At 38.9% G+C, this 24920-nt stretch overlaps 1 protein-coding gene across 1 annotated transcript in view; it reads left to right on the forward strand.

Moving 5' to 3' along the window:
- Positions 1-13740: 13740 nt before the first annotated feature.
- LOC121003855 (putative uncharacterized protein MYH16) overlaps positions 13741-24920 on the forward strand; it is an 87252-nt gene continuing 76072 nt past the window's right edge. The window contains exons 1-3 of the mRNA XM_040435781.1: positions 13741-13792; positions 15613-15699; positions 16169-16414. Coding sequence (XP_040291715.1) covers positions 16355-16414 — 60 coding nt within the window. The 5' untranslated portion in view covers positions 13741-13792; positions 15613-15699; positions 16169-16354. The remainder of the gene's footprint in view (positions 13793-15612; positions 15700-16168; positions 16415-24920) is intronic.

A 24920-nucleotide genomic window follows, 5' to 3' on the forward strand; every position in this document is an offset into this window, starting at 1 on the left:
TCCTGTGTGATACTGTCTGCTGTATCTAATCCTATCCTGTGTGATACTGTCTGCTGTATCTAATCCTATCATGTGTGATACTGTCTGCTGTATCTAATCCTATCATGTGTGATACTGTCTGCTGTATCTAATCCTATCCTGTGTGATACTGTCTGCTGTATCTAATTCTATCCTGTGTGATACTGTCTGCTGTATCTAATCCTATCCTGTGTGATACTGTCTGCTGTATCTAATCCTATCCTGTGTGATACTGTCTGCTGTATCTAATCCTATCCTGTGTGATACTGTCTGCTGTATCTAATCCTATCATGTGTGATACTGTCTGCTGTATCTAATCCTATCCTGTGTTATACTGTCTGCTGTATCTAATCCTATCCTGTGTGATACTGTCTGCTGTATCTAATCCTATCCTGTGTGATACTGTCTGCTGTATTTAATCCTATCCTGTGTGATACTGTCTGCTGTATCTAAGTCTATCCTGTGTGATACTGTCTGCTGTATCTAATCCTATCCTGTGTGATACAGCCTGCTGAGCTGTGTATCTAATCCTATGCTGTGTGATACTGTCTGCTGAGCTGTGTATCTAATCCTATCCTGTGTGATACTGTCTGCTGTATCTAATCCTATCCTGTGTGATACTGTCTGCTGTATTTAATCCTATCCTGTGTGATACTGTCTGCTGTATCTAAGTCTATCCTGTGTGATACTGTCTGCTGTATCTAATCCTATTCTGTGTGATACAGCCTGCTGAGCTGTGTATCTAATCCTATGCTGTGTGATACTGTCTGCTGTATCTAATCCTATCCTGTGTGATACTGTCTGCTGTATCTAATCCTATCCTGTGTGATACAGCCTGCTGAGCTGTGTATCTAATCCTATGCTGTGTGATACTGTCTGCTGTATTTAATCCTATCCTGTGTGATACTGTCTGCTGTATCTAAGTCTATCCTGTGTGATACTGTCTGCTGTATCTAATCCTATCCTGTGTGATACAGCCTGCTGAGCTGTGTATCTAATCCTATGCTGTGTGATACTGTCTGCTGAGCTGTGTATCTAATCCTATCCTGTGTGATACTATCTGCTGAGCTGTGTATCTAATCCTATCCTGTGTGATACTGTCTGCTGAGCTATGTATCTAATCCTATCCTGTGTGATACTGTCTGCTGTATCTAATCCTATCCTGTGTGATACTGTCTGCTGTATCTAATCCGATCCTGTGTGATACTGTCTGCTGTATCTAATCCTATCCTGTGTGATACTGTCTGCTGTATCTAATTCTATCCTGTGTGATACTGTCTGCTGTATCTAATCCTATCCTGTGTGATACTGTCTGCTGTATCTAATCCTATCCTGTGTGATACTGCCTGCTGAGCTGTGTATCTAATCCTATGCTGTGTGATACTGCCTGCTGAGCTGTGTATCTAATCCTATCCTGTGTGATACTGCCTGCTGAGCTGTGTATCTAATCCTATCCTGTGTGATACTGTCTGCTGAGCTGTGTATCTAATCCTGTGTGATACTGTCTGCTGAGCTATGTATCTAATCCTATCCTGTGTGATACTGTCTGCTGTATCTAATCCTATCCTGTGTGATACTGTCTGCTGTATCTAATCCTATCCTGTGTGATACTGTCTGCTGTATCTAATCCTATCCTGTGTGATACTGTCTGCTGTATCTAATTCTATCCTGTGTGATACTGTCTGCTGTATCTAATCCTATCCTGTGTGATACTGTCTGCTGTATCTAATCCTATCCTGTGTGATACTGCCTGCTGAGCTGTGTATCTAATCCTATGCTGTGTGATACTGCCTGCTGAGCTGTGTATCTACTCCTATCCTGTGTGATACTGCCTGCTGAGCTGTGTATCTAATCCTATCCTGTGTGATACTGTCTGCTGAGCTGTGTATCTAATCCTGTGTGATACTGTCTGCTGAGCTATGTATCTAATCCTATCCTGTGTGATACTGTCTGCTGTATCTAATCCTATCCTGTGTGATACTGTCTGCTGTATCTAATCCTATCCTGTGTGATACTGTCTGCTGTATCTAATCCTATCCTGTGTGATACTGTCTGCTGTATCTAATTCTATCCTGTGTGATACTGTCTGCTGTATCTAATCCTATCCTGTGTGATACTGTCTGCTGTATCTAATTCTATCCTGTGTGATACTGTCTGCTGTATCTAATCCTATCCTGTGTGATACTGTCTGCTGTATCTAATCCTATCCTGTGTGATACTGCCTGCTGAGCTGTGTATCTAATCCTATGCTGTGTGATACTGCCTGCTGAGCTGTGTATCTAATCCTATCCTGTGTGATACTGCCTGCTGAGCTGTGTATCTAATCCTATCCTGTGTGATACTGTCTGCTGTATCTAATCCTATCCTGTGTGATACTATCTGCTGTATCTAATCCTATCATGTGTGATACTGTCTGCTGTATCTAATCCTATCCTGTGTTATACTGTCTGCTGTATCTAATCCTATCCTGTGTGATACTGTCTGTTGTATCTAATCCTATCCTGTGTGATACTGTCTGCTGTATTTAATCCTATCCTGTGTGATACTGTCTGCTGTATCTAAGTCTATCCTGTGTGATACTGTCTGCTGTATCTAATCCTATCCTGTGTGATACAGCCTGCTGAGCTGTGTATCTAATCCTATGCTGTGTGATACTGTCTGCTGAGCTGTGTATCTAATCCTATCCTGTGTGATACTATCTGCTGAGCTGTGTATCTAATCCTATCCTGTGTGATACTGTCTGCTGAGCTATGTATCTAATCCTATCCTGTGTGATACTGTCTGCTGTATCTAATCCTATCCTGTGTGATACTGTCTGCTGTATCTAATCCGATCCTGTGTGATACTGTCTGCTGTATCTAATCCTATCCTGTGTGATACTGTCTGCTGTATCTAATTCTATCCTGTGTGATACTGTCTGCTGTATCTAATCCTATCCTGTGTGATACTGTCTGCTGTATCTAATCCTATCCTGTGTGATACTGCCTGCTGAGCTGTGTATCTAATCCTATGCTGTGTGATACTGCCTGCTGAGCTGTGTATCTAATCCTATCCTGTGTGATACTGCCTGCTGAGCTGTGTATCTAATCCTATCCTGTGTGATACTGTCTGCTGAGCTGTGTATCTAATCCTGTGTGATACTGTCTGCTGAGCTATGTATCTAATCCTATCCTGTGTGATACTGTCTGCTGTATCTAATCCTATCCTGTGTGATACTGTCTGCTGTATCTAATCCTATCCTGTGTGATACTGTCTGCTGTATCTAATCCTATCCTGTGTGATACTGTCTGCTGTATCTAATTCTATCCTGTGTGATACTGTCTGCTGTATCTAATCCTATCCTGTGTGATACTGTCTGCTGTATCTAATCCTATCCTGTGTGATACTGCCTGCTGAGCTGTGTATCTAATCCTATGCTGTGTGATACTGCCTGCTGAGCTGTGTATCTACTCCTATCCTGTGTGATACTGCCTGCTGAGCTGTGTATCTAATCCTATCCTGTGTGATACTGTCTGCTGAGCTGTGTATCTAATCCTGTGTGATACTGTCTGCTGAGCTATGTATCTAATCCTATCCTGTGTGATACTGTCTGCTGTATCTAATCCTATCCTGTGTGATACTGTCTGCTGTATCTAATCCTATCCTGTGTGATACTGTCTGCTGTATCTAATCCTATCCTGTGTGATACTGTCTGCTGTATCTAATTCTATCCTGTGTGATACTGTCTGCTGTATCTAATCCTATCCTGTGTGATACTGTCTGCTGTATCTAATCCTATCCTGTGTGATACTGTCTGCTGTATCTAATCCTATCATGTGTGATACTGTTTGCGGTGTTTAATCCTATCATGTGTGATACTGTCTGCTGTATCTAATCCTATTCTGTGTGATACTGTCTGCTGTATCTAATCCTATCATGTGTGATACTGTATGTTGTATCTAATCCTATCCTGTGTGATATTGTCTGTTGTATCTAATCCCATCATGTGCGATACTGTCTGCTGTATCTAATCCCATCCTGTGTGATACTGTCTGCTGTATCTAATCCCATCCTGTGTGATACTGTCTGCTGTATCTACCCCTATCATGTGTGATACTGTCTGCTGTATCTAATCCCATCCTGTGTGATACTGTCTGCTGTATCTAATCCCATCCTGTGTGATACTGTCTGCTGTATCTAATCCCATCCTGTGTGATACTGTCTGATGTATCTAACCTTATCATGTGTGATACTGTCTGCTGTATCTAATCCTATCCTGTGTGATACTGTCTGCTGTATCTAATCCTATCATGTGTGATACTGTCTGCTGTATCTAAGTCTATCATGTGTGATACTGTCTGCTGTATCTAATCCTATCCTGTGTGATACTGTCTGCTGTATCTAAGTCTATCCTGTGTGATACTGTCTGCTGTATCTAATCCTATCCTGTGTGATACTGTCTGCTGTATCTAATCCTATCCTGTGTGATACTGTCTGCTGTATCTAATCCTATCATGTGTGATACTGTCTGCTGTATCTAATTCTATCCTGTGTGATACTGTCTGCTGTATCTAATCCTATCCTGTGTGATACTGTCTGCTGTATCTAATCCTATCCTGTGTGATACTGTCTGCTGTATCTAATCCTATCATGTGTGATACTGTCTGCTGTATCTAATCCTATCATGTGTGATACTGTCTGCTGTATCTAATCCTATCATGTTTGATACTGTCTGCTGTATCTAATCCTATCCTGTGTGATACTGTCTGCTGTATCTAATCCTATCCTGTGTGATACTGTCTGCTGTATCTAATCCTATCCTGTGTGATACTGTCTGCTGTATCTAATCCTATCCTGTGTGATACTGTCTGCTGTATCTAATCCTATCATGTGTGATACTGTCTGCTGTATCTAAGTCTATCCTGTGTGATACTGTCTGCTGTATCTAATCCTATCCTGTGTGATACTGTCTGCTGTATCTAATCCTATCCTGTGTGATACTGTCTGCTGTATCTAATCCCATCATGTGTGATACTGTCTGCTGTATCTAATTCTATCCTGTGTGATACTGTCTGCTGTATCTAATCCTATCCTGTGTGATACTGTCTGCTGTATTTAATCCCATCATGTGTGATACTGTCTGCTGTATCTAATCCTATCATGTGTGATACTGTCTGCTGTATCTGATCCTATCATGTGTGGTACTGTCTGCTGTATCTGATCCTATCATGTGTGATATTGTTATTTGTATCTAATCCCATCATGTGCGATACTGTCTGCTGTATCTAATCCCATCCTGTGTGATACTGTCTGCTGTATCTAATCCCATCCTGTGTGATACTGTCTGCTGTATCTACCCCTATCATGTGTGATACTGTCTGCTGTATCTAATCCCATCCTGTGTGATACTGTCTGCTGTATCTAACCTTATCATGTGTGATACTGTCTGCTGTATCTAATCCTATCCTGTGTGATACTGTCTGCTGTATCTAATCCTATCCTGTGTGATACTGTCTGCTGTATCTAATCCTATCATGTGTGATACTGTCTGCTGTATCTAAGTCTATCATGTGTGATACTGTCTGCTGTATCTAATCCTATCCTGTGTGATACTGTCTGCTGTATCTAAGTCTATCCTGTGTGATACTGTCTGCTGTATCTAATCCTATCCTGTGTGATACTGTCTGCTGTATCTAATCCTATCCTGTGTGATACTGTCTGCTGTATCTAATCCTATCATGTGTGATACTGTCTGCTGTATCTAATTCTATCCTGTGTGATACTGTCTGCTGTATCTAATCCTATCCTGTGTGATACTGTCTGCTGTATCTAATCCTATCCTGTGTGATACTGTCTGCTGTATCTAATCCTATCCTGTGTGATACTGTCTGCTGTATCTAATCCTATCATGTGTGATACTGTCTGCTGTATCTAATCCTATCATGTTTGATACTGTCTGCTGTATCTAATCCTATCCTGTGTGATACTGTCTGCTGTATCTAATCCTATCCTGTGTGATACTGTCTGCTGTATCTAATCCTATCATGTTTGATACTGTCTGCTGTATCTAATCCTATCCTGTGTGATACTGTCTGCTGTATTTAATCCCATCATGTGTGATACTGTCTGCAGTATCTGATCCTATCATGTGTGGTACTGTCTGCTGTATCTAATCCTATCCTGTGTGATACTGTCTGCTGTATCTAATCCCATCATGTGTGATACTGTCTGCTGTATCTAATTCTATCCTGTGTGATACTGTCTGCTGTATCTAATCCTATCCTGTGTGATACTGTCTGCTGTATTTAATCCCATCATGTGTGATACTGTCTGCTGTATCTGATCCTATCATGTGTGGTACTGTCTGCTGTATCTGATCCTATCATGTGTGATATTGTTATTTGTATCTAATCCCATCATGTGCGATACTGTCTGCTGTATCTAATCCCATCCTGTGTGATACTGTCTGCTGTATCTAATCCCATCCTGTGTGATACTGTCTGCTGTATCTACCCCTATCATGTGTGATACTGTCTGCTGTATCTAATCCCATCCTGTGTGATACTGTCTGCTGTATCTAACCTTATCATGTGTGATACTGTCTGCTGTATCTAATCCTATCCTGTGTGATACTGTCTGCTGTATCTAATCCTATCCTGTGTGATACTGTCTGCTGTATCTAATCCTATCATGTGTGATACTGTCTGCTGTATCTAAGTCTATCATGTGTGATACTGTCTGCTGTATCTAATCCTATCCTGTGTGATACTGTCTGCTGTATCTAAGTCTATCCTGTGTGATACTGTCTGCTGTATCTAATCCTATCCTGTGTGATACTGTCTGCTGTATCTAATCCTATCATGTGTGATACTGTCTGCTGTATCTAATCCTATCATGTGTGATACTGTCTGCTGTATCTAATTCTATCCTGTGTGATACTGTCTGCTGTATCTAATCCTATCCTGTGTGATACTGTCTGCTGTATCTAATCCTATCCTGTGTGATACTGTCTGCTGTATCTAATCCTATCCTGTGTGATACTGTCTGCTGTATCTAATCCTATCATGTGTGATACTGTCTGCTGTATCTAATCCTATCATGTTTGATACTGTCTGCTGTATCTAATCCTATCCTGTGTGATACTGTCTGCTGTATCTAATCCTATCCTGTGTGATACTGTCTGCTGTATCTAATCCTATCCTGTGTGATACTGTCTGCTGTATCTAATCCTATCCTGTGTGATACTGTCTGCTGTATCTAATCCTATCCTGTGTGATACTGTCTGCTGTATCTAATTCTATCCTGTGTGATACTGTCTGCTGTATCTAATCCTATCCTGTGTGATACTGTCTGCTGTATCTAATCCTATCCTGTGTGATACTGTCTGCTGTATCTAATCCTATTCTGTGTGATACTGTCTGCTGTATCTAATCCTATCCTGTGTGATACTGTCTGCTGTATCTAATCCTATCATGTGTGATACTGTCAGCTGTATCTAAGTCTATCCTGTGTGATACTGTCTGCTGTATCTAATTCTATCCTGTGTGATACTGTCTTCTGTATCTAATCCTACCCTGTGTGATACTGTCTGCTGTATCTAATCCTATCCTGTGTGATACTGTCTGCTGTATCTAATCCTATCCTGTGTGATACTGTCTGCTGTATCTAATCCTATCCTGTGTGATACTGTCTGCTGTATCCAATCCTATCATGTGTGATACTGTCTGCTGTATCTAATCCCATCATGTGCGATACTGTCTGCTGTATCTAATCCCATCCTGTGTGATACTGTCTGCTGTATCTAATCCCATCCTGTGTGATACTGTCTGCTGTATCTAACCCTATCATGTGTGGTACTGTCTGCTGTATCTAATCCTATCCTGTGTGATACTGTCTGCTGTATCTAATCCTATCCTGTGTGATACTGTCTGCTGTATCTAATTCTATCCTGTGTGATACTGTCTGCTGTATCTAATCCCATCCTGTGTGATACTGTCTGCTGTATCTAACCCTATCATGTGTGATACTGTCTGCTGTATCTAATCCTATCCTGCGTGATACTGTCTGCTGTATCTAATCCTATCATGTGTGATACTGTCTGCTGTATCTAAGTCTATCCTGTGTGATACTGTCTGCTGTATGTAATCCTATCCTGTGTGATACTGTCTGCTGTATCTAATCCTAGCCTGTGTGATACTGTCTGCTTTATCTAATCCTATCCTGTGTGATACTGTCTGCTGTATCTAATCCCATCATGTATGATACTGTCTGCTGTATCTAATCCTATTATGTGTGATACTGTCTGCTGTATCAAAGCCCATCATGTATGATACTGTCTGCTGTATCTAATCCTATTATGTGTGATACTGTCTGCTGTATCTGATCCTATCATGTGTGATACTGTCTGCTGTATCTATTCCTATCATGTGTGATACTGTCAGCTGTATCTAATCCTATAATGTGTGATACTGTCTTCTGTATCTAATCCTATCCTGTGTGATACTGTCTGCTGACCTGTGTATCTAATCCTATCCTGTGTGATACTGCCTGCTGAGCTGTGTATCTAATCCTATCCTGTGTGATACTGCCTGCTGAGCTGTGTATCTAATCCTATCCTGTGTGATACTGTCTGCTGAGCTGTGTATCTAATCCTGTGTGATACTGTCTGCTGAGCTATGTATCTAATCCTATCCTGTGTGATACTGTCTGCTGTATCTAATCCTATCCTGTGTGATACTGTCTGCTGTATCTAATCCCATCATGTGTGATACTGTCTGCTGTATCTTATCCTATCCTGTGTGATACTGCCTGTTGTATCTAATCCCATCATGTGCGATACTGTCTGCTGTATCTAATCCTATCCTGTGTGATACTGTCTGCTGTATCTAATCCTATCCTGTGTGATACTGTCTGCTGTATCTAATCCTATCATGTGTGATACTGTCTGCTGTATCTAATCCTATCCTGTGTGATACTGTCTGCTGTATCTAATCCTATCCTGTGTGATACTGTCTGCTGTATCTAATCCTATCCTGTGTGATACTGTCTGCTGTATCTAATCCTATCCTGTGTGATACTGTCTGCTGTATCTAATCCTATTCTGTGTGATACTGTCTGCTGTATCTAATCCTATCCTGTGTGATACTGTCTGCTGTATCTAATCCTATCATGTGTGATACTGTCAGCTGTATCTAAGTCTATCCTGTGTGATACTGTCTGCTGTATCTAATCCTATCATGTGTGATACTGTCAGCTGTATCTAAGTCTATCCTGTGTGATACTGTCTGCTGTATCTAATCCTATCATGTGTGATACTGTCAGCTGTATCTAAGTCTATCCTGTGTGATACTGTCTGCTGTATCTAATCCTATCCTGTGTGATACTGTCTGCTGTATCTAATCCTATCCTGTGTGATACTGTCTTCTGTATCTAATCCTATCCTGTGTGATACTGTCTGCTGTATCTAATCCTATCCTGTGTGATACTGTCTGCTGTATCTAATCCTATCATGTGTGATACTGTCTGCTGTATCTAATCCCATCATGTGCGATACTGTCTGCTGTATCTAATCCCATCCTGTGTGATACTGTCTGCTGTATCTAAGCCCATTATGTATGATACTGTCTGCTGTATCTAATCCTATCCTGTGTGATACTGTATGCTGTATCTAATTCTATCCTGTGTGATACTGTCTGCTGTATCTAATCCTATAATGTGTTATACTGTCTGCTGTATCTAATCCTATCATGTGTGATACTGTCAGCTGTATCTAATCCTATCATGTGTGATACTGTCTTCTGTATCTATTCCTATCCTGTGTGATACTGTCTGCTGTATCTAATCCTATCATGTGTGATACTGTCTGCTGTATCTAATCCTATCCTGTGTGATATTGTCTGCTGTATCTAATCCTATCCTGTGTGATACTGTCTGCTGACCTGTGTATCTAATCCTATCCTGTGTGATGCTGCCTGCTGAGCTGTGTATCTAATCCTATCATGTGTGATACTGTCTGCTGTATCTAAGTCTATCCTGTGTGATACTGTCTGCTGTATCTAATCCTATCCTGTGTGATACTGTCTGCTTTATCTAATCCTATCCTGTGTGATACTGTCTGCTGTATCTAATCCCATCATGTGTGATACTGTCTGCTGTATCTAAGCCCATTATGTATGATACTGTCTGCTGTATCTAATCCTATTATGTGTGATACTGTCTGCTGTATCTGATCCTATCATGTGTGATACTGTCTGCTGTATCTAAGCCTATCATGTGTGATACTGTCTGCTGTATTTAATCCCATCATGTGTGATACTGTCTGCTGTATCTGATCCTATCATGTGTGATACTGTCTGCTGTATCTAATCCTATAATGTGTTATACTGTCTGCTGTATCTAATCCTATCATGTGTGATACTGTCAGCTGTATCTAATCCTATCATGTGTGATACTGTCTTCTGTATCTATTCCTATCCTGTGTGATACTGTCTGCTGTATCTAATCCTATCATGTGTGATACTGTCTGCTGTATCTAATCCTATCCTGTGTGATATTGTCTGCTGTATCTAATCCTATCCTGTGTGATACTGTCTGCTGACCTGTGTATCTAATCCTATCCTGTGTGATGCTGCCTGCTGAGCTGTGTATCTAATCCTATCCTGTGTGATACTGCCTGCTGAGCTGTGTATCTAATCCTATCATGTGTGATACTGTCTGCTGTATCTAAGTCTATCCTGTGTGATACTGTCTGCTGTATCTAATCCTAGCCTGTGTGATACTGTCTGCTTTATCTAATCCTATCCTGTGTGATACTGTCTGCTGTATCTAATCCCATCATGTATGATACTGTCTGCTGTATCTAATCCTATTATGTGTGATACTGTCTGCTGTATCAAAGCCCATCATGTATGATACTGTCTGCTGTATCTAATCCTATTATGTGTGATACTGTCTGCTGTATCTGATCCTATCATGTGTGATACTGTCTGCTGTATCTATTCCTATCATGTGTGATACTGTCAGCTGTATCTAATCCTATAATGTGTGATACTGTCTTCTGTATCTAATCCTATCCTGTGTGATACTGTCTGCTGACCTGTGTATCTAATCCTATCCTGTGTGATACTGCCTGCTGAGCTGTGTATCTAATCCTATCCTGTGTGATACTGCCTGCTGAGCTGTGTATCTAATCCTATCCTGTGTGATACTGTCTGCTGAGCTGTGTATCTAATCCTGTGTGATACTGTCTGCTGAGCTATGTATCTAATCCTATCCTGTGTGATACTGTCTGCTGTATCTAATCCTATCCTGTGTGATACTGTCTGCTGTATCTAATCCCATCATGTGTGATACTGTCTGCTGTATCTTATCCTATCCTGTGTGATACTGCCTGTTGTATCTAATCCCATCATGTGCGATACTGTCTGCTGTATCTAATCCTATCCTGTGTGATACTGTCTGCTGTATCTAATCCTATCCTGTGTGATACTGTCTGCTGTATCTAATCCTATCATGTGTGATACTGTCTGCTGTATCTAATCCTATCCTGTGTGATACTGTCTGCTGTATCTAATCCTATCCTGTGTGATACTGTCTGCTGTATCTAATCCTATCCTGTGTGATACTGTCTGCTGTATCTAATCCTATCCTGTGTGATACTGTCTGCTGTATCTAATCCTATTCTGTGTGATACTGTCTGCTGTATCTAATCCTATCCTGTGTGATACTGTCTGCTGTATCTAATCCTATCATGTGTGATACTGTCAGCTGTATCTAAGTCTATCCTGTGTGATACTGTCTGCTGTATCTAATCCTATCATGTGTGATACTGTCAGCTGTATCTAAGTCTATCCTGTGTGATACTGTCTGCTGTATCTAATCCTATCATGTGTGATACTGTCAGCTGTATCTAAGTCTATCCTGTGTGATACTGTCTGCTGTATCTAATCCTATCCTGTGTGATACTGTCTGCTGTATCTAATCCTATCCTGTGTGATACTGTCTTCTGTATCTAATCCTATCCTGTGTGATACTGTCTGCTGTATCTAATCCTATCCTGTGTGATACTGTCTGCTGTATCTAATCCTATCATGTGTGATACTGTCTGCTGTATCTAATCCCATCATGTGCGATACTGTCTGCTGTATCTAATCCCATCCTGTGTGATACTGTCTGCTGTATCTAAGCCCATTATGTATGATACTGTCTGCTGTATCTAATCCTATCCTGTGTGATACTGTATGCTGTATCTAATTCTATCCTGTGTGATACTGTCTGCTGTATCTAATCCTATAATGTGTTATACTGTCTGCTGTATCTAATCCTATCATGTGTGATACTGTCAGCTGTATCTAATCCTATCATGTGTGATACTGTCTTCTGTATCTATTCCTATCCTGTGTGATACTGTCTGCTGTATCTAATCCTATCATGTGTGATACTGTCTGCTGTATCTAATCCTATCCTGTGTGATATTGTCTGCTGTATCTAATCCTATCCTGTGTGATACTGTCTGCTGACCTGTGTATCTAATCCTATCCTGTGTGATGCTGCCTGCTGAGCTGTGTATCTAATCCTATCCTGTGTGATACTGCCTGCTGAGCTGTGTATCTAATCCTATCATGTGTGATACTGTCTGCTGTATCTAAGTCTATCCTGTGTGATACTGTCTGCTGTATCTAATCCTATCCTGTGTGATACTGTCTGCTTTATCTAATCCTATCCTGTGTGATACTGTCTGCTGTATCTAATCCCATCATGTGTGATACTGTCTGCTGTATCTAAGCCCATTATGTATGATACTGTCTGCTGTATCTAATCCTATTATGTGTGATACTGTCTGCTGTATCTGATCCTATCATGTGTGATACTGTCTGCTGTATCTAAGCCTATCATGTGTGATACTGTCTGCTGTATTTAATCCCATCATGTGTGATACTGTCTGCTGTATCTGATCCTATCATGTGTGATACTGTCTGCTGTATCTAATCCTATAATGTGTTATACTGTCTGCTGTATCTAATCCTATCATGTGTGATACTGTCAGCTGTATCTAATCCTATCATGTGTTATACTGTCTTCTGTATCTATTCCTATCCTGTGTGATACTGTCTGCTGTATCTAATCCTATCATGTGTGATACTGTCTGCTGTATCTAATCCTATCCTGTGTGATACTGTCTGCTGTATCTAATCCTATCCTGTGTGATACTGTCTGCTGACCTGTGTATCTAATCCTATCCTGTGTGATACTGCCTGCTGAGCTGTGTATCTAATCCTATCCTGTGTGATACTGCCTGCTGAGCTGTGTATCTAATCCTATCCTGTGTGATACTGTCTGCTGAGCTGTGTATCTAATCCTGTGTGATACTGTCTGCTGAGCTATGTATCTAATCCTATCCTGTGTGATACTGTCTGCTGTATCTAATCCTATCCTGTGTGATACTGTCTGCTGACCTGTGTATCTAATCCTATCCTGTGTGATACTGCCTGCTGAGCCTCTGTGCCTGGTGTGTGTGATACGGCTTCCCTTATAACTGATGTGGACCTCTTGGCCTCTTCTCTGTAGGACAATTCCACACCCTTATAGAGTTATATGGTTATATCTCGCGGGCGGATACATTATTTACACATGTAATTATTTCTCCTGGTTTCTGGGAGGATGTCCATATCTTGTGCCGCTGTGAGTGACGGAGGACGGTGGCCTGCAGGAGTAATGAATAATGGAGTGTCTTCTGTAGGTTCACATCGAGGAGTTGGAGGAGGAGCTGGAGGCCGAGAAGACCATAAGAGCCAAGGTACCGGGTCAGGAGCTTGAGAGTATCAGAAAACCTGTATGTATGTCAGCTCCCAGCACTAGGACAGCGCCATCTACTGGTACCTTGGTTTTATTTTTATTTTTATCAAATGGAGGTTCTGTCCAAACCAAAACTTGGGTAGAAATAAAAAAAATGTTCTGATGTTAAGAAAATATCTGTGTTGGAACCAAGGGCCTGTCATCTGAAGGAACCCTGTTCCCAACAGGATCTAATGGTGGTCCTTTGTGGCATCTGAATAGAGCTTGAGGTGTTTGCTACCAACATAATCTAGTGGAGGGCCCTTGTGGCTTCAGATTTTAACCAGAGGACCCTGCTCTAAGCAGGATCTAGTGATGATGGTCTCTTGTGGCTTCTGCTGAGGCCCCGAGTTCCTCATTTTCAACATGATCATGTGGTGGTCCTTTGTGGCACCTAAAGAGGCCTGGAGCTGTGTGTTCCACTTAACAGGATCTAATGGTGGTCAATTGTGGTTTCTGAGGGGGCCCAGAGGTCCTAACTTCCAACAGAATTTAGTGGTGGTCCCTTGTGACTTCTGTTGAGGCCCAGAGGCTCTCATTTTCAACAGGATCATGTAGTGGTTCCTTGAGGCACCTAAAGAGGCCTGGAGTTGTGTGTTCCCCCTAACAGGATCTAATGTTAGTCCTTTGTAGTTTCTGATGGAGCCCAGAGGTCTTCACTTCCAACAGAATTTAGTAGTGGTCCTTTGTGGATTTTGATGGAGCCTAGAGGTTCCCACTTCCAACAGGGTCTACTGGTGGTCCATTGTGGCTTCTGATGGGGCCCAGAGGTCCTCACTTCCAACAGGATCTAGTGGTGATCCCCTGTGGCTTCTGTTGAGGCCCAGAGTACACAATTTTAACAGGATCTAGTGGAAGTGCTTTGTTGCTTCTGATGGGGCCCAGAGGTCCTCACTTCTAATTGGATCTAGTGGTGGTCCCTTGTGGCTTTTGAACGGACCCAGAGTTCCCTGCTACCAACCGGATCTAGTGGTGGTCCCTTGTGGCATTTGAAGGGGCCAGAGTTCCCTACTTCCAACAGGATCTAGTGGTGGTCCTTTCTGGCATCTCAAAGTTCCTATAGTTCCCTGCTCCCAATAGGATCTAATGGTGTTCCCGTTTGGCTTCTGACGGGGCCCAAAGATCCCCACTTTTAACAGGATGTAGTGATGGTCAAATGCAGAATCTAATAGAGACCAGAAGTCCCTTTTCCCAACAGATTACAGTGATGGTCACTTATGTAATGTAATGTGGACGATGATACTGCTCCCAAGAGGATCTAGCAGTGGTCCTTTGTGACTTTTGATGAGGCCTGGAGTTCCTTGCTCCCAATAGGATCTAGTGGTGGTCCTTTATGACTTCTGATAAGGCCCAGAGCCCTGCTCACAAAAAGATCTAGCGGTGGTCCTTTATGACTTCTGATAAGGCCCAGAGTCCCTGCTCCCAATAGGATCTAGCGGTGGTCCTTTATGACTTCTCAAGGCCCAGAGTCCCTGCTCCAAACAGGATCTAGCACTGGTCACCCTGTGAAATATAATGAGGATTAGAGACCCATTGTGACTTCCACCTGAAGCTGTCAGTGATCAGTTCTACTCTGAGAACCCACTGGAGGAGGGCCATTGGAGCTTTAAGAGATGGGCTTACTGTAAGTTTGTTACAACAATGTAAAATGCACCCGTAACCCACCACCAGTAAGGACTGGTCTAGACAACTGCAACCAGCCTAAATAGCTCAAGGGCAGATATGACCTTTAATCCTTTGTGGGAGCTTCTAAGCCCATGGCTCCATATCTTCATGTTCTAGGTGGAGAAGCAGAGAGCCGATCTTGCCAGGGAACTTGATGACCTCCATGACAGATGGGAGGAGAACGGAGGATCGCCAGCCTCACAGGTACAACAATCCACCATCCTATGTAACTACCAACCAATCAGTGCTCTAATATAAGAGTTGGTCAGATTTGGCCCCTAAAGGATGTTATGTGGCCCCAGCTGGTCTGATTATTACTTGGGATTGATTTGTTGTTTATTGACCAGGTTCTGGTCCTGAAAAACATCAGCTATTATACTCCAGTCATATACAAAAATTACACAAATTCTCAGCACTCCCTGCTGGAGCAGTCTCTATAAGGAGTTAAAGAGGCAGTTGTCCTCGGTTAGGCGGTACAAAAATAATTAGTATAATGCTGTACCCCTGCTGCTCAGGGTCTGCCAGTAAAGAGACCCCACCCCTGGTCAAGAAGACAAGGACCAAGCAGCTAAGGCCTTCTGAGTGCTGGCCCTTTAAGGGGAACTGAACCAACAGGGGGTGCTGGCAGATTTTACCTTTACATTTCCAGCCATTCCTTCTTTCCTGATTTTAGGTCGAGATTAACAGGAAGCGGGAGTGTGACCTGATCCGTGAACGGCAGGAGCTGGAGGAGGCGCTTCTCCAATCAGAGGCCACAGCCTCCACTCTCAGGAAGAAGCATGCTGCCGCCCTGGTGGAGGCAACAGAGCAATACGAGAACTCGCAGCGAATCCGCCAGAAACTGGAGAAAGAGAAGCAGATGATGAAAGCGGAAATCGAGGACCTCACTACTATGATATTAAACCTCCAGGAAGTCAAGGTAATGACTGCTGAGACTCCACCCCCTCATTTACATATACATCTATATAATCAGTCATCAGAAAGTGAAACCGGGACAAAGCACAAGAAGAGTAATAACTATCTGCACCACAAAATAATAAACCCGAAATATATCATCTTATCATGTCCCTAACAAGCTAGAGTTATCTGATATCTGTCATTCCATATGTATTATAGTAGTTATATTCTTGTACATAGGAGCAGTATTATAGTAGTTATATTCTTGTACATAGGAGCAGTATTATAGTAGTTATATTCTTGTACATAGGAGCAGTATTATAGTAGTTATATTCTTGTACATAGGAGGCAGTATTATAGTAGTTATATTCTTGTACATAGGAGGCAGTATTATAGTAGTTATATTCTTGTACATAGGAGGCAGTATTATAGTAGTTATATTCTTGTACATAGGAGGCAGTATTATAGTAGTTATATTCTTGTACATAGGAGGCAGTATTATAGTAGTTATATTCTTGTACATAGGAGGAAGTATTAAAGTAGTTATATTCTTGTACATAGGAGGTAGTATTATAGTAGTTATATTCTTGTACATAGGAGCAGTATTATAGTAGTTATATTCTTGTACATAGGAGCAGTATTATAGTAGTATATTCTTGTACATAGGAGCAGTATTATAGTAGTTATATTCTTGTACATAGGAGCAGTATTATAGTAGTTATATTCTTGTACATAGGAGCCGTATTATAGTAGTTATATTCTTGTACATAGGAGCAGTATTATAGTAGTTATATTCTTGTACATAGGAGCAGTATTATAGTAGTTATATTCTTGTACATAGGAGCAGTATTATAGTAGTTATATTCTTGTACATAGGAGCAGTATTATAGTAGTTATATTCTTGTACATAGGGGCAGTATTATAGTAGTTATATTCTTGTACATAGGAGCAGTATTATAGTAGTTATATTCTTGTACATAGGAGCCGTATTATAGTAGTTATATTCTTGTACATAGGAGCAGTATTATAGTAGTTATATTCTTGTACATAGGAGCAGTATTATAGTAGTTATATTGTTGTACATAGGAGCAGTATTATAGTAGTTATATTCTTGTACATAGGAGCAGTATTATAGTAGTTATATTCTTGTACATAGGGGCAGTATTATAGTAGTTATATTCTTGTACATAGGAGGCAGTATTATAGAAGTTATATTCTTATACATAGGAGCAGTATTATAGTAGTTATATACTTGTATATAGGAGACAGTATTATAGTAGATATATTCTTGTACATTAGGAGCAGTATTATAGTAGTTATATTCTTGTACATAGGAGCAGTATTATAGTAGTTATATTCTTGTACATAGGAGGCAGTATTATAGTAGTTATATTCCTGTATATAGGAGGCAGTATTATACTAGTTATATTCCTGTATATAGGAGGCAGTATTATAGTAGATATATTCTTGTACATAGGAGGCAGTATTATAGTAGGTTTATTCTTGTACATAGGAGCAGTATTATAGTAGTTCTATTCTTGTACATAGGAACAGTATTATAGTAGTTATATTCTTGTACATAGGAGCAGTATTATAGTAGTTATATTCTTGTACATAGGAGGCAGTATTATAGTAGTTATATTCTTGTACATAGGAGGCAGTATTATAGTAGTTATATTCCTGTACATAGGAGCAGTATTATAGTAGTTATATTCTTGTACATAGGAGCAGTATTATAGTAGTTATATTCTTGTACATAGGAGCAGTATTATAGTAGTTATATTCTTGTACATAGGAGCAGTATTATAGTAGTTATATTCTTGTACATAGGAGGCAGTATTATAGTAGTTATATTCTTGTACACAGGAACAGTATTATAGTAGTTATATTCTTGTACATAGGAGCAGTATTATAGTAGTTATATTCTTGTACATAGGAGCAGTATTATAGTAGTTCTATTCTTGTACATAGGAGCAGTATTATAGTAGTTATATTCTTGTACATAGGAGCAGTAATATAGTAGTTATATTCTTGTACATAGGAAAGTATTATAGTAGTTATATTCTTGTACATAGGAGGCAGTATTATAGTAGTTATATTCTTGTACACAGGAACAGTATTATAGTAGTTATATTCTTGTACATAGGGGGCAGTATTATAGTAGTTATATTCCTGTACATAGGAACAGTATTATAGTAGTTATATTCTTGTACATAGGGGGCAGTATTATAGTAGTTATATTCTTGTACATAGGAGCAGTATTATAGTAGTTATATTCTTGTACATAGGAAAGTATTATAGTAGTTATATTCTTGTACATAGGAGGCAGTATTATAGTAGTTATATTCTTGTACACAGGAACAGTATTATAGTAGTTATATTCTTGTACATAGGGGGCAGTATTATAGTAGTTATATTCCTGTACATAGGAACAGTATTATAGTAGTTATATTCTTGTACATAGGGGGCAGTATTATAGTAGTTATATTCTTGTACATAGGAGCAGTATTATAGTAGTTATATTCTTGTACATAGGAGCAGTATTATAGTAGTTATATTCTTGTACACAGGAACAGTATTATAGTAGTTATATTCTTGTACATAGGGGGCAGTATTATAGTAGTTATATTCCTGTACATAGGAACAGTATTATAGTAGTTATATTCTTGTACATAGGGGGCAGTATTATAGTAGTTATATTCTTGTACATAGGAGCAGTATTATAGTAGTTATATTCTTGTACATAGGAGCAGTATTATAGTAGTTATATTCTTGTACATAGGGAGCAGTATTATAGTAGTTATATTCTTGTACATAGGAGCAGTATTATAGTAGTTATATTCTTGTACATAGGAGCAGTAATATAGTAGTTATATTCTTGTACATAGGAGAGTATTATAGTAGTTATATTCTTGTACATAGGAGGCAGTATTATAGTAGTTATATTATTGTACATAGGAGCAGTATTATAGTAGTTATATTCTTGTACATAGGAGCAGTATTATTGTAGTTATATTCTTGTACATAGGAGCAGTATTATAGTAGTTATATTCTTGTACATAGGAGGCAGTATTATAGTAGTTATATTCTTGTACATAGGAGCAGTATTATAGTAGTTATATTCTTGTACATAGGGGCAGTATTATAGTAGTTATATTCTTGTACATAGGAGGCAGTATTATAGAAGTTATATTCTTATACATAGGAGCAGTATTATAGTAGTTATATACTTGTATATAGGAGACAGTATTATAGTAGATATATTCTTGTACATTAGGAGCAGTATTATAGTAGTTATATTCTTGTACATAGGAGCAGTATTATAGTAGTTATATTCTTGTACATAGAAGGCAGTATTATAGTAGTTATATTCCTGTATATAGGAGGCAGTATTATACTAGTTATATTCCTGTATATAGGAGGCAGTATTATAGTAGATATATTCTTGTACATAGGAGGCAGTATTATAGTAGGTTTATTCTTGTACATAGGAGCAGTATTATAGTAGTTCTATTCTTGTACATAGGGACAGTATTATAGTAGTTATATTCTTGTACATAGGAGCAGTATTATAGTAGTTATATTCTTGTACATAGGAGGCAGTATTATAGTAGTTATATTCTTGTACATAGGAGGCAGTATTATAGTAGTTATATTCCTGTACATAGGAGCAGTATTATAGTAGTTATATTCTTGTACATAGGAGGCAGTATTATAGAAGTTATATTCTTATACATAGGAGCAGTATTATAGTAGTTATATACTTGTATATAGGAGGCAGTATTATAGTAGATATATTCTTGTACATTAGGAGCAGTATTATAGTAGTTATATTCTTGTACATAGGAGCAGTATTATAGTAGTTATATTCTTGTACATAGGAGGCAGTATTATAGTAGTTATATTCCTGTATATAGGAGGCAGTATTATACTAGTTATATTCCTGTATATAGGAGGCAGTATTATAGTAGATATATTCTTGTACATAGGAGGCAGTATTATAGTAGGTTTATTCTTGTACATAGGAGCAGTATTATAGTAGTTCTATTCTTGTACATAGGAACATTATTATAGTAGTTATATTCTTGTACATAGGAGCAGTATTATAGTAGTTATATTCTTGTACATAGGAGGCAGTATTATAGTAGTTATATTCTTGTACATAGGAGGCAGTATTATAGTAGTTATATTCCTGGACATAGGAGCAGTATTATAGTAGTTATATTCTTGTACATAGGAGCAGTATTATAGTAGTTATATTCTTGTACATAGGAGCAGTATTATAGTAGTTATATTCTTGTACATAGGAGCAGTATTATAGTAGTTATATTCTTGTACATAGGAGGCAGTATTATAGTAGTTATATTCTTGTACACAGGAACAGTATTATAGTAGTTATATTCTTGTACATAGGAGCAGTATTATAGTAGTTATATTCTTGTACATAGGAGTAGTATTATAGTAGTTATATTCTTGTACATAGGAGGCAGTATTATAGTAGTTATATTCCTGTACACAGGAGTAGTATTATAGTAGTTATATTCTTGTACATAGGAGGCAGTATTATAGTAGTTATATTCTTGTACATAGGAGCAGTATTATAGTAGTTATATTATTGTACATAGGAGCAGTATTATAGTAGTTATATTCTTGTACATAGGAGCAGTAATATAGTAGTTATATTCTTGTACATAGGAGAGTATTATAGTAGTTATATTCTTGTACATAGGAGCCGTATTATAGTAGTTATATTCTTGTACATAGGAGGCAGTATTATAGTAGTTATATTCTTGTACATAGGAGCAGTAATATAGTAGTTATATTCTTGTACATAGGAGCAGTATTATAGTAGTTATATTCTTGTACATAGGAGGCAGTATTATAGTAGTTATATTCTTGTACACAGGAACAGTATTATAGTAGTTATATTCTTGTACATAGGGGGCAGTATTATAGTAGTTATATTCCTGTACATAGGAACAGTATTATAGTAGTTATATTCTTGTACATAGGGGGCAGTATTATAGTAGTTATATTCTTGTACATAGGAGCAGTATTATAGTAGTTATATTCTTGTACATAGGAGCAGTATTATAGTAGTTATATTCTTGTACACAGGAACAGTATTATAGTAGTTATATTCTTGTACATAGGGGGCAGTATTATAGTAGTTATATTCCTGTACATAGGAACAGTATTATAGTAGTTATATTCTTGTACATAGGGGGCAGTATTATAGTAGTTATATTCTTGTACATAGGAGCAGTATTATAGTAGTTATATTCTTGTACATAGGAGCAGTATTATAGTAGTTATATTCTTGTACATAGGAGCAGTATTATAGTAGTTATATTCTTGTACATAGGAGCAGTATTATAGTAGTTATATTCTTGTACATAGGGGCAGTATTATAGTAGTTATATTCTTGTACATAGGAGAGTATTATAGTAGTTATATTCTTGTACATAGGAGGCAGTATTATAGTAGTTATATTATTGTACATAGGAGCAGTATTATAGTAGTTATATTCTTGTACATAGGAGCAGTATTATAGTAGTTATATTCTTGTACATAGGAGCAGTATTATAGTAGTTATATTCTTGTACATAGGAGGCAGTATTATAGTAGTTATATTCTTGTACATAGGAGCAGTATTATAGTAGTTATATTCTTGTACATAGGAGCAGTATTATAGTAGTTATATTCTTGTACATAGGAGCAGTATTATAGTAGTTATATTCTTGTACATAGGAGCAGTATTATAGTAGTTATATTCTTGTACATAGGAGCAGTATTATTGTAGTTATATTATTGTACATAGGAGCAGTATTATAGTAGTTATATTCTTGTACATAGGAGCAGTATTATAGTAGTTATATTCTTGTACATAGGAGCAGTATTATAGTAGTTATATTCTAGTACATAGGAGCAGTATTATAGTAGTTATATTCTTGTACATAGGAGCAGTATTATAGTAGATATATTCTTGTACATAGGAGCAGTATTATAGTAGATATATTCTTGTACATAGGAGCAGTATTATAGTAGTTATATTCTTGTACATAGGAGCAGTATTATAGTAGTTATATTCTTGTACATAGGGGCAGTATTATAGTAGTTATATTCTTGTACATAGGAGGCAGTATTATAGTAGTTATAATCTTGTACATAGGAGCAGTATTATAGTAGTTATATTCTTGTACATAGGAGCAGTATTATAGTAGTTATATTCTTGTACATAGGAGCAGTATTATAGTAGTTATATTCTTGTACATAGGAGCAGTATTATTGTAGTTATATTATTGTACATAGGAGCAGTATTATAGTAGTTATATTCTTGTACATAGGAGCAGTATTATAGTAGTTATATTCTTGTACATAGGAGCAGTATTATAGTAGTTATATTCTAGTACATAGGAGCAGTATTATAGTAGTTATATTCTTGTACATAGGAGCAGTATTATAGTAGATATATTCTTGTACATAGGAGCAGTATTATAGTAGATATATTCTTGTACATAGGAGCAGTATTATAGTAGTTATATTCTTGTACATAGGAGCAGTATTATAGTAGTTATATTCTTGTACATAGGGGCAGTATTATAGTAGTTATATTCTTGTACATAGGAGGCAGTATTATAGTAGTTATAATCTTGTACATAGGAGCAGTATTATAGTAGTTATATTCTTGTACATAGGAGCAGTATTATAGTAGTTATATTCTTGTACATAGGAGCAGTATTATAGTAGTTATATTCTTGTACATAGGAGCAGTATTATAGTAGTTATATTCTTTGTCTTTTGGTAGTGAAGTTATCTATTTACCAGCAGGACACAAAGCTCATGTTGAAAGTGGAGCTTAATCTCAGGACAGGATGTTGCTTTAAGGGTTTGTTTCTCTTCAGCAAATGTCTTTGATCAAGTAGATAAAGTTAAAGGGGTTTTCCAGGCTTCTACTACTGATGATCTATCCTCAGGATAGGTCATCAATATCATAATGGAGGGGTTCCAACACCCATCACCACCGCCGATTAGCTGTATGAAGGGAAGGCACGCGCAATAACTTGTGCCGTCTCCCTTCTCTCTTCCTGCCCGCTATAGACATAGGTCCCGGTCACCGCTGATACGAGATACGAGAAGCGGCTCTGCATACATGCCTAAGCGTGCTTTCGTGGTCCTGGCCACCAGAGAGGCCAGCACTTTCTCCTACAATGTGCAAGGACCACCGCTGCTGGATTAAAGGGTGGTCGGAACCCCTGGAAACGAGCCGTGTTTAATGCAAAGAAAAAATTTATGAAACTAGTAAAGGAGGCAATATGGAGAATCACAATACAGTCACAAGCGGTACCACTGTCTTAATACTTTAAAGGGTAACCCTGCTGCCAAAAATATGTGAGTTAAGCTATTTATTAGAGAGGCTCTGCCCTCATGGGAGCTAAGCATCTTTCTAGGTGCCTTAAAGCACTATGCACTACCCCAAGAAGAAAATATGGAAATCTCACAGGTTTTTAGTCTTCAAGGTAACAAAAAGTAAAGAATAATTAGACCTTGATGCAGCAAATAGATCACAGGATAAAGCCACGCTTCCATTTGCAGGCCTTCATTTTAGAGTGGTGGGATTACAGAGTAATGACACCCCCAGACTCCAGATATAACTCTGTCCATGTCGTACAGATTTTGAAGTAATAAGTGAATGCCTAATGTTTGTATAACCTCCAAGTGACTAGAGTTCTTCTTTAATTTTTAGACTGTAGCAATTTCAGCTTATATTCAGTTATCGGGACTGAAACACCTGAATGAAGATATGTAATATAAAGTAGTATAACGCAGAACTTAAAGGGTACCCTTTCACGTAACCTTAATGTCACGGCGGACGTGCACTTAGACTAACAGTTAAACCACCAACCAGGCTCTAGGCGAGAGGCAGGGGAAGGGTCACCTCCTAGCTAATCCCTGACCTCTCTCCCTGCACTGCTCAGCCCACATGCAGACCTTGGTGGTAGGTATGATGTGTCCCCGTGCCTGGACTGAAACACCCTAAATTCCCTGAGATGGTGAAGAGGGGAAATAGGAGCAGCCTGCTCGCACAGAACCTGGATGGGGAAGATGACACCAAACAATCAAACAAGAAACCACACTTATCTCTCTGCGCTGGAACAGACAATTTTCCTTCCTAGCTTCCAAGACCAAAGTGAATAACATAATCCGCTCAGAGCACTGGGATGGAGTGCTATTTAAACACATAACCCCACCCAGTGCACCTGATGAGAGGCGGATCCAGCACGACTCCAAAACAAAACACTAAACTCGTGCTGCTATCCTGGCCGACCTCCGCACATCGTCAGAGCGGGGCATGACACTTAAGCACTAGCCAAGGGCAGCTTTGTTTAAAATAGGGGGTATGTAGTACCCCAAAGGGGGCACTACCATTCTTTCTCCTAGCTACTGTCTCTAATGTCTAGCAGAGAATGTCATCTATCCCTTTTAATTCCAAATCCTCTGATACTGTGCCTTAATAATATTGTTAT

Source organism: Bufo bufo, chromosome 6, assembly GCF_905171765.1.
Source record: "Bufo bufo chromosome 6, aBufBuf1.1, whole genome shotgun sequence".
Taxonomy (NCBI): Eukaryota; Metazoa; Chordata; class Amphibia; order Anura; family Bufonidae; genus Bufo; species Bufo bufo.